Below are 15363 nucleotides of genomic sequence, written 5' to 3' on the forward strand. Positions count from 1 at the left end.
TAATCTAATATTCATGTTTATGTTGGTGTTAAAGGTTAATTTATTTTTTTTGTTAGTTGTTTACGAAAATTTATATATTTTATTGGGTTTTAAGATTATCAGTCACATTCACATATTTATGTTATGTCACAGTCCTGAGTCCATCTCTTTCAGTTTTGATTGCATACTTAACATTTTATGATTATGTGTATTTTTTGTAACCATGACCTTTGTAACCAGCTAAGTAAAAAAGTTTCGCGTTTAGGTTTTGAGATTCGAGATTCGGGATTCGATTTTTAAAACATAGGGATGGACGAGATTGGATTTTTAGTTCGAGACGAGACGAGACAAGATTTTTTATTTCTCATAAAATTTCGAGACGAGATCGAGACGGGATTTCCCTTCTCATACACAACGGGAAATGCACGTTCAAAATTTTTACCTGATTTTGTAACATTGTTAGATGACTGTTTAAATACAAAAATAATGATAATAGGCAAGAATATTTACAATCTTTTATTAAAAAACATCAGCATAACATTTTTTTATTAATCACGCCTAACTTATTAAAAATGCCTACGATTAGGAAACATAGTGATATCAGTTAGGATAGAGTTCAACTTATCCTAAAATAAAATAAATCATAAAATAAAAGCAATATTAATTTTTATAAAATAATTACTTGTTTTGACTTTTTATAGTAATAAAACATTCCTCACACTGCTTACACTTAACAAAACTTCTCAAATGTTATTAAAGTAATATTATTACAATAATTAAAGTAATATTTACATTTAAAGAATTAGTTAAATAAGAACGCCTTCGCAAAGGAAACGCAACTACAACACGCTCCTCAGGTTAATGACTTCTCTTATGTAGAGTGAAATTGATGTGAGAATTTTCCTGTATTGCGGGTATTGCATTGACTTTCTGCAGGCGTTTTTAATTTTTTTAATTTTTTTTTATTCTCGTCTCGATAAAAATCTTGGCCAAAAAGAAATCTCGTCTCGTGTAACAAGATTTAAAATTTCCCGAAAATTTCCCGAAATTTTGAGACTTGACCATCCCTAGTTTCGGTTTTGGTTTTGAGATTCGAAATTTCTGTTTTTGACCATCACTATAAAACACTACCTCAACCTCACTACTGCACACTTTGTTCGGGTCAAAATTGTTATTAACAATGGTGCTCTTGTCTTTTCCACGAAAAATAAGGACATTAATGTGTTACCAACAGACATACACACACAAATACAGAATTGAGTCCACACAACATTTTTGAGTCCAGACAGAAAACGCTAAAAATTATACAGTAAGACATCAATTAAATTTAATAAGCAATAAGGTGCAGTGTTTATAAATAAATAGTGAAAATGAAAATAGTGATGTGTTTGTATGTAAAAATTATTCTTACTGCTACCACCGGTTCTAAGGAAAAGTAGCAGTACCAAAAGCCAACGTTTACATTTGAGAAAAGAACTGTAGTACTTACGACTAATTCAAACTGTCCTTCTAATCAAACTGTATTATAGGTGTTAATTAATCTGTTGGCAAATATATAAATAAATAAATACATAGGCCACAAAACATGTAACATGTAACTTAACATTAACAACGTAAAGCTTTAAAAACTTACTATGGTTTGCTAAAAAAACTTTCACTTGATGTGGTGCAGTACCAAAGTTATTAATCTCCTTTGGTTTACAAAATTTTTTTTAGTTTTCGAAAATCAAAGTTATTTCCCATTAATAGCATTATTTCTAAGCAGATTTTAATGTTAACATATTAATGGCAGTTTGAAGAAACCACCTTTATCCAAACAAAGTTTTCTCGTTTAAAAGATTGCGTAATCTCTAACTATAATCGGTAGGTACATATATCTAGCAAACATTCGGAGGAAATGTGACAAAAAACGCACAAATCTGGGGTTTTGTACGTTTGTAGTTTTATTTCCTAAGTACCTAGCAAAAGTACCGATATAGTTGTCGAAATGTAAGTAAGTAGAAACCAAAAGTGAACAACACATTGGAAAAGCGAGTTTAGCTACATCTGTTAAGTTAACCCTCCGTTACGGTACGATCACAGCAAAATCAGGCAGATCTTCCAAGATCGCAGCAACATCCACGATCACCTACTGCAGTTGTGTTTTTTTACTTTGCACTTTACACAACCGAACTAATCCAAACAGCTGATCGTTATTTCATAAAATGTAATAGTAAACATTGGGATAAAATTTGACAAAAATCGAACAAAATTGGGTTTTTGGTGGTTCGTTATTTTGTTTTCAAAGAAGCGAGGCCATGTTTTTATAGCCAAAGACACTCTAACCAATCCAGTAAATACAGAAAAACTATTAGAACCTTAATCGGTACTCTAGTTTTCTAGGAGTAGGCCGCGTAAAATGACATTTTGGCGTTACAGACGCAACCACAGAATGGACAAACAGACAAACAAACAGACATACAGACAGAAATTGAGATAAGACTCGTTTCGGCTTTTTTAGGCTATAAAACATAAAAATAACCAAAAACTGCATGAGTGCATTGTTTTCTTAAGTTTTTACTTTTTTAAATATAATTTAAAAAATGTTTATTAGGAAGTAACTAAAGTAGTTCTCCGGCTGTTCATTAATAAGAAAAATAATTTTTGTGTTCTATTTTTAAGGCAAGACACATGAGGATGTAAAGATTGTTCTTCGGATACTAGAAATAGTTCTGATCCAGAGACGCAAGAAGATCACTCACCAGCGACTTTTAGCCTTCACCAAACGATTGAGTATTCTTGGGACCCAGTTACTACACAACGGCTGCTTGGGAGCCTTGGCTATTGTCAGACGAGTCATGCAGGTGTGTGGATACCTAGTTGTAGCCATCAACAGATAATAGACAATATTCTCAATCAATACATGCAAAGTTATATACAGGGTGAAGCATGGTGGCACAGTTGCAGTACACCACATGATGCTTAATCAGTGAATGTTTGCCTCAAAACATTTACAGTAACATGTGCCTGTCAATACCACTCTGACATTTCCTGCACAGAAAAAGCGTACGGGTAAAAATTCAGTCTATTATGAATACAGTTGAACCCCAGTTTACCGAAAAAAAGGGGCGAGAGCCATTTCAGATAACCAATTTTTTGGTTTACCCGTCATGCTAAAAATAGCCTATTTATACCACATTGTGTAGGAAAAATGAATTTAAAACAATGTCTTAATGTCTATATTTTATTCAATCCAATTTTACATTTATTTCCAAAAAAATTCAAATTTACAAAACTCATACAATTTAGCTACAAAAGCCATGTATGGCTTGTCTGCAGCAATTATTAAAATTTTTGATTTTTCAAAGTGCTTTTTTATTCAATCAGTCTTTTGCTATTCAATTAGTCTTTTGTTTCCCTTGTTTTTCATAATACAGTGTTTTATTTCAGCTACAGAAATGTTGAATTGGATTAGATAATACTTTAAACTAAACAACTGAAGAAGTTACTCAAGCATTTTACATTACATATTACTTATAATTTAGGCCTGTATTATTTTATGGAACCGTTTCGGTTAACCCATTTGAGGTGGAGAGGTGATGTTTAAAGTCAAGTCAAATAAATGTCAAGACCATGAGCTTGTTTCCTCGTAGAATGTTTTAGAGATAACAGTAATGCTGAAACTCAATATTTTGTAGTTATTAAACATGTTCTCCATGTACTAATTCCCTGTTGATCTTATAAAGCATTTCCTAAATTTAAAATTAATTGCTATTGCTCGTGGCTGGGTAACTACAAATTGTAAACTAATAGCATGCTTCACTGTTGATTGAGTTGGACAGGTGTAAATAAGCACAAAATAAGTGCTACTAATTTGCTCACTACATTATGGCTACCGAACAGTGGATGTCGACTCTCCCTTTGTTTATCATAAGCAAGCCCCACTCTCCCCTCTATTCAACCAATAGCGGCACCAAAGCCTGACTATGCTCTCTACCCAATACAAGGAAAACGAAAACGAATAATATCTAGGATGATAATACAAGGTATATACACCTGAAACATGAAAACCTTAAAACTGGGAATGAGATTTTGAATTTTGTCAACATAAAAAACCTGTATTGATCTGTAAATTTTGCAGTTAAACCTTACTGAAAATTATGAATATGGTTGGGTCGGTTCCAATTTGTGACTCCTCCAAGCTTTTGATAGCGGTGGTATTATTGATTGTCTATTCTTTAAACTTTGTGTCTTTGGATTAATCACAAACAAAATGAACTATTATAATTTTAATTATGTAGATTTTTTTCTATCTTGAGGGTGAATTGTAATCATGTGTATTCTATTTAAGTCAATATAAAGTTGATTGATTTGTCTCTATTGAATTTGATATTGTATATTGGTAATGTATGTTGCAGCTGGGCATGGGTGTGGATGTTTTGTTGGATGTTGATCCCACTCTAGGACAGGGAGTATACAATCCAGAGCTAGAGGAACCTGAACATTGTAATCCTGCCAGCACTGCATTATGGGAACTATCTCTCTTGCAGGTATTTTTAGCTGCAGGTTGTTGTTGTAGTATCACTAATACTTGTTTAAACTGTTAATTATATTAACGTAGTTATAATTTTTACTGTTTCCTGCTGCAAATAAACTTCCTACATAATATGTAGGAAAATGAAAAATATGTAAATATTACCAATTAAAAGTTTTTTTTTTACATCGATGTTGTATCAGATATTTATGACTAACTGTATTGGTAGTGCTTGCAAATTTTGATTTTGTTTAACAAAACATCGTAGGCTATTGGAATTCCTCAAGTTTTTCTCAGCATTATCAAGTGGTGCAAAACATTCATGTTTTTTACACTAAAGAGATAGTAATCCAAACCAAATAGGTCCGAATCTTGTTGAATTATTTACTTAACTGTTGTAATGGCCGGAATAACAAAAAAATGTGTTAAAATGCAATATTTTTCATAACTAACTTGTTAAATGATAATAATATCATTTTTCATTTTTATTTTAGGGAATTTCTCTATAGGAAAGAAGCTATTAGATAGTAAGAAAAGACATAGACCCGGGACTGATTTACATTACATTTTGATGTCCCCAGACGCCTAAAAACACTATTCGTAAAATTTGTATATATATATACATATGCGTGTTTGTGAAAAAGATATGCCAAGTCATTTTGGATCAATTTAGATTAAATTTGGAATGAATGTGAAGCACTGGATAAACTTGAATGAGTTCGCAAATAAGTAAGATGGGGTTATGGGAACAAAATGTTCAAGGGGTTTAACCCTTTGCACTCCGGCAAAAATTTTTTGGTCCTAGCCAAAAATGCCGGTACTTTGCCGGATAGGCCTAGCCAAAAACTCCAGACATTTTTACTAATTTTTGTAAGCGTTTGGTAAAATTTATGTATCTTCCTTGTCTGATCAGATAGAGACATACTTTTTGTTTCCTTTTATTCCCTATGAAATTCTACATAAAAATAAGTGAAAATAACCCATATCAAATATAATTTTTTTTTTTTTATTTTTTATTATAATACGTTTGATTTCTTATTTTTAGAAAAATATTATGTTAGAACGTGTATATCTAAAAAAAAAAAACCATTGAGACCATATATAATGTTAGTATTCTCAAATTCTCTACTTAGTTCTGAACAAAACACCACAAGTTCCATGCACCTACCTTGAAAAATGAAGAAGTTGTAGGCAAATTTGAAAATTTTTGTCCGAACTCCAAAATACTTGCATCTTGATAAATGAGGGTTACCCCAAGACTGTATCACAAATCATTACATTTTTCAAACTATTTCTTCCAAAAATCAAATTATGGTATTGTAAAAGTAATATTGTAGAAAAAACTCAAAATAAGTTTTTGTGTAGGGCCTTTAGCTTAGCACTAATGATTGTTGAAAACGCAAAATAAAAATGTCGAGAATATTCAAAAAGTAAATCTATTCAACCACATTAATTTTTACAATACTCAATAAAACATGCCATGCAAAAGTCATAAAAAAGTCCATGCAGTCAATCATTGAAACACAAGACAAAAAAACTATTTACAAATTATGCAAACACAAGACAAAAAAACTATTTACAAACAGGAATTGTTATTATTTGGTGCATTTGTGTTCGCCGAAGCAAACGCCATGTAGTCCTTTACCACAACGAACACATATTGTACGGCTTTTTTTCCTCTTGCCTCCCATTCTTGTGCTAAGAGGACTGCACACACAGCAGTTCCTCTCCTGTCTTCCAGGTAAAGATGTGATGCCAAATTGAGTTTTGTTATTTGGTCCATTGCCACGACCATCTTCTTTTTGGGCTCTACTAGGATTCTTTTCTTCGTACCACTGTGAAGACAGCGCCTCAATAATAGAAATGGTAAAGTGGTATCTTGAAATTACTTTTCCGCTGGTATTTTCTGAGTAAATTATATAGGCATTTAGGAGGATTCTTGCAAATATGTTAAAGGTGACTTTTTTCCAATATTTTAGGGTGCGTCTCTCATCCAAGTAACAATACATCATTTGATCATTGCCGTCAACACCACCCATGAAACGGTTGTATGCATCAATCATTTCAGGAATTTCTTTTACTAAATTTTCATTTGTTCTTTTTTTTATTTTTTCAATAGACTTAGCAGTATGTTTAGATGATAATAAAATAACTGGGTTTTTCTGACTTTTTTTCTCTCTGAAGCCTAAAAATAAAAGATGGTCATTTCTCATGTAGGTCTTTTGGCCAATGTCGAATTTTTCTTTTAGTTTAGATGGAATGCCTTTTCTATTCCTTCGTACGGTGCCGGTGATGAATGTAAGTTTCTCATACAAACTTGTAGCTAAAGGGATACTAGTAAAAAAGTTATCCATGAAAACATGGTAACCCTTGTACAGATACTGGCCTATCTCAAGCAGTTTGTGGACAACTTTGTAGGCTAGGCCTGTGGTTTTCTGTCCAGTACTTTTTGTTCCCTTGTAACAATAAAACGCAAGGCAATACCTCGAAATGGAATCGCACAGCATCCATAACTTTACACCCCATTTGTGATGGTGTTTGTTTGGGAGGTATTGCAATAACTGAGATCTTGATTTAGTTCCGATCAAACTTTCATCAACCGACAACTCACGGTGTGGTGTGTAGTACAGCCTAAACAGTCTGTTGACGGCTTCTAGCAGAGGCAAAAATGTTGCACAAGGGTCATATCCAGGCTCCCCAATTTTAGGCAAATTTGAATTGTCTACCATATGAAAAAATTGAATAATACTTTCAAAACGAGATCGACTAAACATCTTTCCGTACCAGGGAGTATATTGGGAGTCAGATGTTGCCCAGTAGCTCTGAATTGTCGGTTTCCTATTTAGGCCCATATTTAAAATTACTGCAATAAATGCCTTCATTTCAGCTAGTGTTACCGGTCTCCATTTACGGGCTCTAGAATTAGGGGTCAAATTATGTAGATGTGATTCGATGTACTGATTAGCATACCTGTTAGTTTCTCTTACAAATTTTGTTAGGATTGTAACCGTGAAAAATAAATAAAAATAATCAATCGGTTCAGAATCACGAGGAAGACAGTGCTTTGGACCAGGTTGTTCGAAAAATAAAATGTCATGGTCAAATCCAGGGTCATCACTTTCATGAACAGGTTTCCATTCTTCTTCACTAGGGTCCATATCTGGTGGAATATCAGGGTCAGGGTTAGGGGTTACACAACGTTCGGAATTTCTTATTACATCTTCAATAGTAGCATGTACTGTATTCAAGTTCAAAAGGGGTGCATTTACATTTACTTCGTTGTTCAAAAGGGGTGCATTTACATTTACTTCATTGTTCAAAAGGGGCTCATTTAGGCCTACATTTTCATCAAGGACAATTTGGATTAAATCTACATTATTGGTATCATGCAATTGGGTATCATGCAATTGATTAGTTGAGGGATTAGGCCTACCATTTGAAGCTAGGTTAGGACTAGGCCTACCTGAATTCAAAATTACAAACTCAACAGGCCTACTTTCAGCTATGTCACTAGGCCTACCAAGAGGCATATTTCTATCACGAGATTTTGTAGGTTGAGCATCTTCATCTGAACTTTCTTCCTCTGATAAAACATAGTCAGGGTCTTCATCAGTATCATCATCAAAACCTGACAAAACATCACTTTCGTTTTCACTATCAGAAGTTTCAGAATCTGATATGTTTTCCACAAAACTGTCACTCAAGTCATCATAAACACCAACACCAGATTCCACTACGTTTCTGAATAGTGTATTTTCGCTAACTGGTGATTGTCGTCTGCGTCTGTTACTGTTATAAATATCTTCATCAGGACTGTCTGAATCTTCCATTGTAAACTAAATAAATAAAAGGTTAAAATTTTACTCTAAACAAACTGTAAACAGAAACATTAGCAGTAAACATAAACAATAACAATGCAAACAGCAAACAAACACCGACCTCCCAGTTACTGCAGACAGCTAGATTGCGTCAGCCGGCCAGCGCCATAGACCACAAAAACAAAAGATGACAAGCACAAAATTACAGCTACGAAAGGAGAAAAAAAGCATAGAGTAATATTTCACAACTCTTTCTAACAAATATGTCATAATATTAGCGCGTTTGGACTATTTATATAGCCAGTACGATCGATTTTACTACTGATATTTCGGACGTCGGATTTTTCGGGAGACTTTGCTGACGTGCGATATTTCGGACCACGGAGTTTTTGGCCGAAATTACAACGTCCGATAATTTGGACGTCGGAGTGCAAAGGGTTAAAGTTTTTCAAATAAAAAACAAAAATTATCCTGAAAACATAAAAATGCCCGGTTTTTATTACTACCATAGACAAAAAGAATTAAATATTGACCGTCAGCTGTGCTGCGGTTACCATAGCTTCTGGCGCACACCGCTTGGAGCGCCATGCAGTTACAGCGTACGCGCTACGTAAACTACAGCGGTGTGCGCCGGAACCTATGGTAACCATGGTAACCGCAGCATGGCTGACAGTCTATATTTATTTTTTTTTGTCTATGTTACTACCATTGTGTAATGCTTAAAAAACAATTTTAAACTGTTAAAGGGTTACAGAGAAAATTTCAAAAAAACTGTACATTTTAAATTCCTATATTATTCTTATAGATAAAAATAAAACTCTTAAAGCTTGCTTATCTATGGATATATTTTTATCACATTTGGCAAGTTTTTTTTTTATCCTATGCCATTAAAATTTTATCAGAAAACACTTTTTCCCTTTCCCTGTTGTAGCAAAGCTAAGTATGTGTTAAATCCATTCTTATTTAAATTGGCAATCAATCTGACACATTTAAAGAAATATTTTAGTCAAAATATAATCAGATAGAAATTTGCCTAGTCTGCAGGAACAGCTACTCTGTTTTTTCAAAAAATCCTATACATTATTGGGTACCCATGGTTTGTTGAACTTGATAGTGAGCGTCTGCACTAGAAAACTAGTTGCAACACTCCCTTATGTTAGGAGCTTAAACTGCTCTATTAGGCTGAGTAAGTATAATATCTCTAAGATTGCTACCAACATTAAATTTACAAAATAAAAATAATGTCACATCTGTAGGCACGTCATAGACAAAAAGAATTAAAGATAGACTGTCAGCCATGCTGTGGTTACCATGGTTGCGCACACCGCTGTAGTTTACGAAGCGTGTACGCCATAACTACATGGCGCTCCAAGCGGTGTGGGTCAGAACCTTTGGTAACCGCAGCACAGCTGACGGTCTATATTTAATTCTTTTTGTCTATGGGTACGTACTTGTTTTGTTTTATGAACAAATATTTTTCCTATCTGGTTAGCTATAGGCAATTTAAATTTAAGAGGAATGGTCCGGAACTTCTTCCACTTCTGTCATAATTAATCGATTAATTCACAGTGTTTCACTGAGTTTCACTCAAAAGGTGAAATTAGGCCTTCATAAACTATTTGTTTACAAAAAGTTTACTGGTATTTTATGAGATGTTATATCAATTATTTTGGCAAAATGACCTCTCCAATTTTAGCCTACATTAGTGACAACGGTCAATGTGGCTAAATTATATTACAAGTAACTTATGTGTATTAAAAAAAAAAAAAAATTTCCTTATAAATAATTACAGTATAAGTGTAAATAAAAATAAAGCAGTGTTGGATCCTTTATCCTTTAGTTATGGATCTTTTATACTATCTATTAAAAAATTAGCTCTGTCAAAAATATTTGGGACGATAATGTTATAATAACTGGCAATTTTATATAATTTTACCGTTAAATTATTTTAATTTGTCTGAATTTAAATTCTCAGTTATTATGCAAGATTTAGTACATTTTATTTATAACGTTTTCAGAGGCATTACCATCCGACTGTAAGGAATCTTGCCCAGCACATTGTGAGCAGTGAAAACAGCACCTCACAGATGCCAATGGAAATCAGCAATTTGTAAGTTACTATTAATCAATTACATCTATTATTCAAAGAGTTATTTTTTTATATAAATTGTGTTGATCTAAAATATTCCAATTCTCAGCTCAATTGGTCCATATACATATATAATAATACATTCATATAATACATTCATGTAAATAAATTGTAATGCTTAATCAAATTTTTCCAGAAATTGTGTCCAGATATTTGACAACTTTGACCCGAGCCAAGTAGTGTTTAAGCCTGCCATTCCTCCACCAGCCAAGAATGTGACTGGAGTGGTGAAAGTGAATGAAAGTTCACAGTTTGTTCAAAGTCTGTCAAAACATCTCACACTTAGTAAATCTAGAGATGGGTTCTCGACATTGCACACCCAGGTAATTGTTGTTCGTAAATGTTTTAGATTTTTATCAGATGACGTTTACAGCCAAACTCAAATTATCTTCTTTTAATTTGGCCAGAGTGGAATTGATAGAATTATTCCCCAACTAGTGACGGGAACTATCCGATAGAAACAAACAATCCATCTGGTTGTTGCCCCAACCGATTAATACGATGGTTACTTTAATTTTAATCCGGATGAACCCTCCATTCTATCACATGTAAATCAGCCAAATGAACTACCGGTATCTCATCTATCTGTAAAACCACCCATTCCACATTTTCATTAAATTGTATAACTATCTGTCCCTCATTTTCATTTGTTTGAACTATGAATTAGTTATTTGATAACTGAGACTGTTTATTATTGAACACCTTGTATTTGCACAAATTAAGAGTTAGTATTTTACCTTATTTAATTATCTACTTAAGTTTAGAGTATTTAATAGGTTATTGTTATTATTTATCCATTCGTAGTTAAATTATTTGTTCAGCTCAACAGTAACTTATGCATTCGGCATTCATGCAGATATTAATTACTTTTGGTTTAAATTATTAATAATATTATTATTTAATTAGTATATTAACAGTCTTGATAGCTTTTTAAGTGAGTAATAAATCAAATATACCGAGTGGTCATAAATTTGGAGACATCAAAAGATTAAATAGCTAAAATAATCAAGCAACTTAGAATATGGGAATTGTCTCCTTAAATAGCAAATAACAAACCTTGTAAAAAGGTAACATATAATTTTTTAAATAACTTTTCAAACAAATTAAAAATAAGTAAATATTTATTGTAAAAAATTAAACATAGAAGAGGGAAGTAATTTTCATACATTACATAAAATACATTGAATAAAATTAGAGAATTTTAAAAAGATAGTTCTTTAATCAGGCAAAACATCTAAAACACTCAAACGGATGATTTATTTGTTTATTCATGCATAGTTAAATTCTCCTAAATATGGCACTGAATAGGAACGCCAAATACCAAACTCTACCAAAACTATCTATCTTATCAGGGCAGATGGTCTATCTATTCATTCGCTATTCGTATAGTTTTATACAGGGTGATTGAACAGTCTGGGTACGGCTTAATATTTAAAAATATAATGCAGATTGAGCTACAATACTTGGTACAAAGTTACAGGACATAAAACTCTATTTTAACACATATTCAGTGATCCAATAACTCTTCAGGGGGACGGCCCACAATGAGTCGGAAGAAAATCTTAAATGGAAGCATAGGTCAATATGCACATCAAATTAAAGGTCTTTTTTAGTAGAATACAATGCCGCAAACCGTACTTCAAAAGGTTGATCCTGCGCAAAATGACAGTTGTTCAAAGATTCATTTAATTTACATTGCTATTATACGCTTACTCCTCAGGGGGCACAGCCCTAGGAATCGGAAGAAAATTGTTAACGTAAGCATAGGTCGATATGCACATCAAATTAAAGGTCTTCACTAGTAGATTACGATGCCGTAAATTGAAGCTCAAAAGAATGCCTGAGTAAAAAATTACAGTCGTTCAAAGATTCAAAATGGCGGATTCAAGAAATCTTTGAACATCTGCCATTTTGCGCAGAATCAACCTTTTGAAGTACGGTTTGCGGCATTGTATTCTACTAAAAAAGACCTTTAATTTGATGTGTATATTGACCTATGCTTCCATTTAAGATTTTCTTCCGTCTCCTTGTGGGCCGTCCCCCTGAAGAGTTATTGGATCACTGAATATGTGTTAAAATAGAGGTTTATGCCCTGTAACTTTGTACCAAGTATTGTAGCTCAATCTGCATTATATTTCAAAATATTAAGCCGTACACAGACTTTTCAATCACCCTGTATGTCCGGCAGCAGCACGGTCGCTCCTCACCCCATCTATTACTTTGAGCAACAGGCATGAGTGAGTCTCTGGCGCTGGTGTGGCGGGTTGTTTGGTAGCTTCTGTGAATGGACTTTTTTTAGGATTAGTAAATTTAATTTCATCATGTTTAAAATGTGGTAGGCCTACTTTAGATTATTTTATTTTATTTATAAAGTGAATAGTTTTATTTATGTTTGAGAGGTTAAGTGGTAGAGAGGACTTGCTAGTCCTAACTTCTCCTCTTAAATAAAAACATTTTTCATTTCATTTCACCCCACTACACTAGAATACTATCGGATTAATCATCGATCTGAAGACTATCGGATGCTTGAAATCAGTCGTTTGTCACATCACTATCCCCAACTGTTACTGCTGAGGACTAGCCATGTGAAAGTATACTAATTTAGTAGGTAATGAAACCCATCATCTGCCCTCAGTGTGCCAATTTTCTTTAATAAAAAAAGTCTGATTACTAATACAGTAGATTCTTAATTGTAAAGCTTAATATGTTCGCTGTTGAAACATTTTTTTAATTGTCCGCCAACCTGAAGAGTTTAATTCAACCTCAATTTGCTAATTTAAATAATCTGACCTTGTCTTACATCCAGCCTACCTGAACCTGACACTTCTGTTGCGCCTTATACAAGTGTATTCTCTCACGCATGTGGATGTCCCGGCTCCAAGCCTTTCTCGCTATGTTACACATAAACAGCCAGTGTGAGTCTAGTGTTTGACGGAGACAGCTTGTCTGTGAATGCATAGTGACCTGTCTTTCTCATTGTATTACGTTTTTTGGACACACTTGAATTGTTATTGTATACCATATTAATCGGATATTAGATACAGGAATTAATGTAATGTATAAAATAAAATACATAGATCTACCATTTATTTTAGGCTATTAATTATTTTATGGCATTGAGCCAGATTACTGAAGTGTTTGGATTTTTTGGGCTGAATTATTGAAGTTCTAATATAATAGTTTAAAAAAATCAATTATTCGTGGTAAATGTATATTAGGACTTCATAGCATTGTCTAATTTTAAATTACTTATTAAAGCTTACCTAACATTGTTATAGCTATAAAAGGGCTCAGCTAAGATTTAAACATTTCTACTTTCTCCTGGTAGCCTATACCATAGTTATGGAGTATTGTTTTAGTCAAAATATTTTTGAAGTTATGTCTGTATGTTTGGATGTGTACATGGCTGGACCACGCCTGTTGTCCAATTTTGTTGCCATTTGGTATGTAGGCACTAATACATGGTATCTCCAGGCGTTTTTTGTTTATTTTTTAAATTTTTAATAGTGATTTTTTTATGAAAACCGAAAACTCTAATTTTCTCAAAAATGGCCTTGTTGATAATAATTTAGTATGTCATAGTCCTTTAAATTCTAAACAAAATGGTGCAACTCCCATTACTGTACAAATTACAGTTCATAAGTTATTATAAAATATGTTATTACCACATCAAATACAAAAATCTGACAAAAAACGGTTTTAATTAAAATCAGTATGTTATGGTCCTTATAATAACTCTGGACAAAATAGTGCAACACCCCATTGTTGTACTTACCCATGATTCTGGTGGTTGACAATCTAATGAAAGAAAATATTTTTGTGTCAGATTTATCCACAAACTTCTAAATAAAGAACAAAATTAAGTAAACTGAATAGAAAAAAAACTTCAGTTTAGGATAAGAACAAGGCTATCTTCTTTCTTTTATTTCTTTCTGAATCCAAGTCAATTTGATTTTTAAAATTCCCTCAGTTAAAGTTTAATTTATAGTTAACTTAGTCTAGCAAGCAATTGAAGTATCAATTTGCGTTGCAAATTTAATTTCTTTGCTTTTTCTGCAGCTTGTTGTAAAAATTGTTACCATATTCAAATCACTTTTCAATTAAATCTTGGAATATATTATTTTTGTCCATTTCGTTGTGATTTTTGTATTTGAAATTTTACATTTGTATTTGCAGTTACATAACCGTGCAACATTATTTTATCTCATGTTGGTATCATACTATTAACATCAAATATTTTGTTTCAGGTTTCCAATCATTTCAAAAAAGAAAAAGCTGCTGTGAAACGAAAATAAAAAATATCTTTGTGATTGAAATAAATGTTTTTATTTTCAATACAAATGTTTTATTAATGTTATTATACATCTCCAGGATTTTTCTATATTTTCATGATATTAGACTCCGAATCACTTTAGTTAAATAAAAAATGGTTTAAATACCTTAACTGTCAGGTGATATTTGGAGTAGTATTACACTACTGCACCCTCAGGGGGCTTTCTTCAAGTGTCAAAGGAAGTCAAGAGTTGTCATTCATACAAAATTGTCACATTAAACTACAAGAACTCAAATACGGAGACGAACACGAAAATAAAAAAACGAATATACACGTAAGAGTCATTAACATTTTTCATGGGTTGATTTATGCGCGGCACGTGCGAGGAGCAAGTCTAGACTAGCGTAATCAAGGTTGCAGTCCTTTGTCCACCCCCTCCCTTATCTTTTGTTGATGATAGTGGAGCCGACCATTCTGCCAATTTTATTACTGATTCATAATGTTCGATTTGAACCCTCTTTGTTCATTTAGTACGTTCTGGGGTTCTTTTTTGACGGCTTTATACATTTCAAATTCATCCATAGTGTCCATGAATCAGCCTTTATTGCACTTATGGAGAACTAGCTGTACC

The 15363-nt window shown here is 33.0% G+C and overlaps 1 protein-coding gene across 1 annotated transcript in view; it reads left to right on the forward strand.

The window, feature by feature from the left end:
* LOC128985429 (nucleolar complex protein 3 homolog) overlaps nucleotides 1-14796 on the forward strand; it is a 58186-nt gene extending 43390 nt beyond the window's left edge. The window contains exons 11-15 of the mRNA XM_054404911.1: nucleotides 2641-2822; nucleotides 4377-4508; nucleotides 10329-10420; nucleotides 10596-10782; nucleotides 14707-14796. Of these exons, the coding sequence (XP_054260886.1) occupies nucleotides 2641-2822; nucleotides 4377-4508; nucleotides 10329-10420; nucleotides 10596-10782; nucleotides 14707-14754 (641 nt within the window). The 3' untranslated portion in view covers nucleotides 14755-14796. The remainder of the gene's footprint in view (nucleotides 1-2640; nucleotides 2823-4376; nucleotides 4509-10328; nucleotides 10421-10595; nucleotides 10783-14706) is intronic.
* Nucleotides 14797-15363: the final 567 nt, after the last annotated feature.

The sequence above is a fragment of the Macrosteles quadrilineatus genome, unplaced genomic scaffold (assembly GCF_028750875.1).
Source record: "Macrosteles quadrilineatus isolate MER2022 unplaced genomic scaffold, UCM_ALF_1.0 Scaffold_1__1_contigs__length_201487025, whole genome shotgun sequence".
NCBI classification, from domain to species: domain Eukaryota; kingdom Metazoa; phylum Arthropoda; class Insecta; order Hemiptera; family Cicadellidae; genus Macrosteles; species Macrosteles quadrilineatus.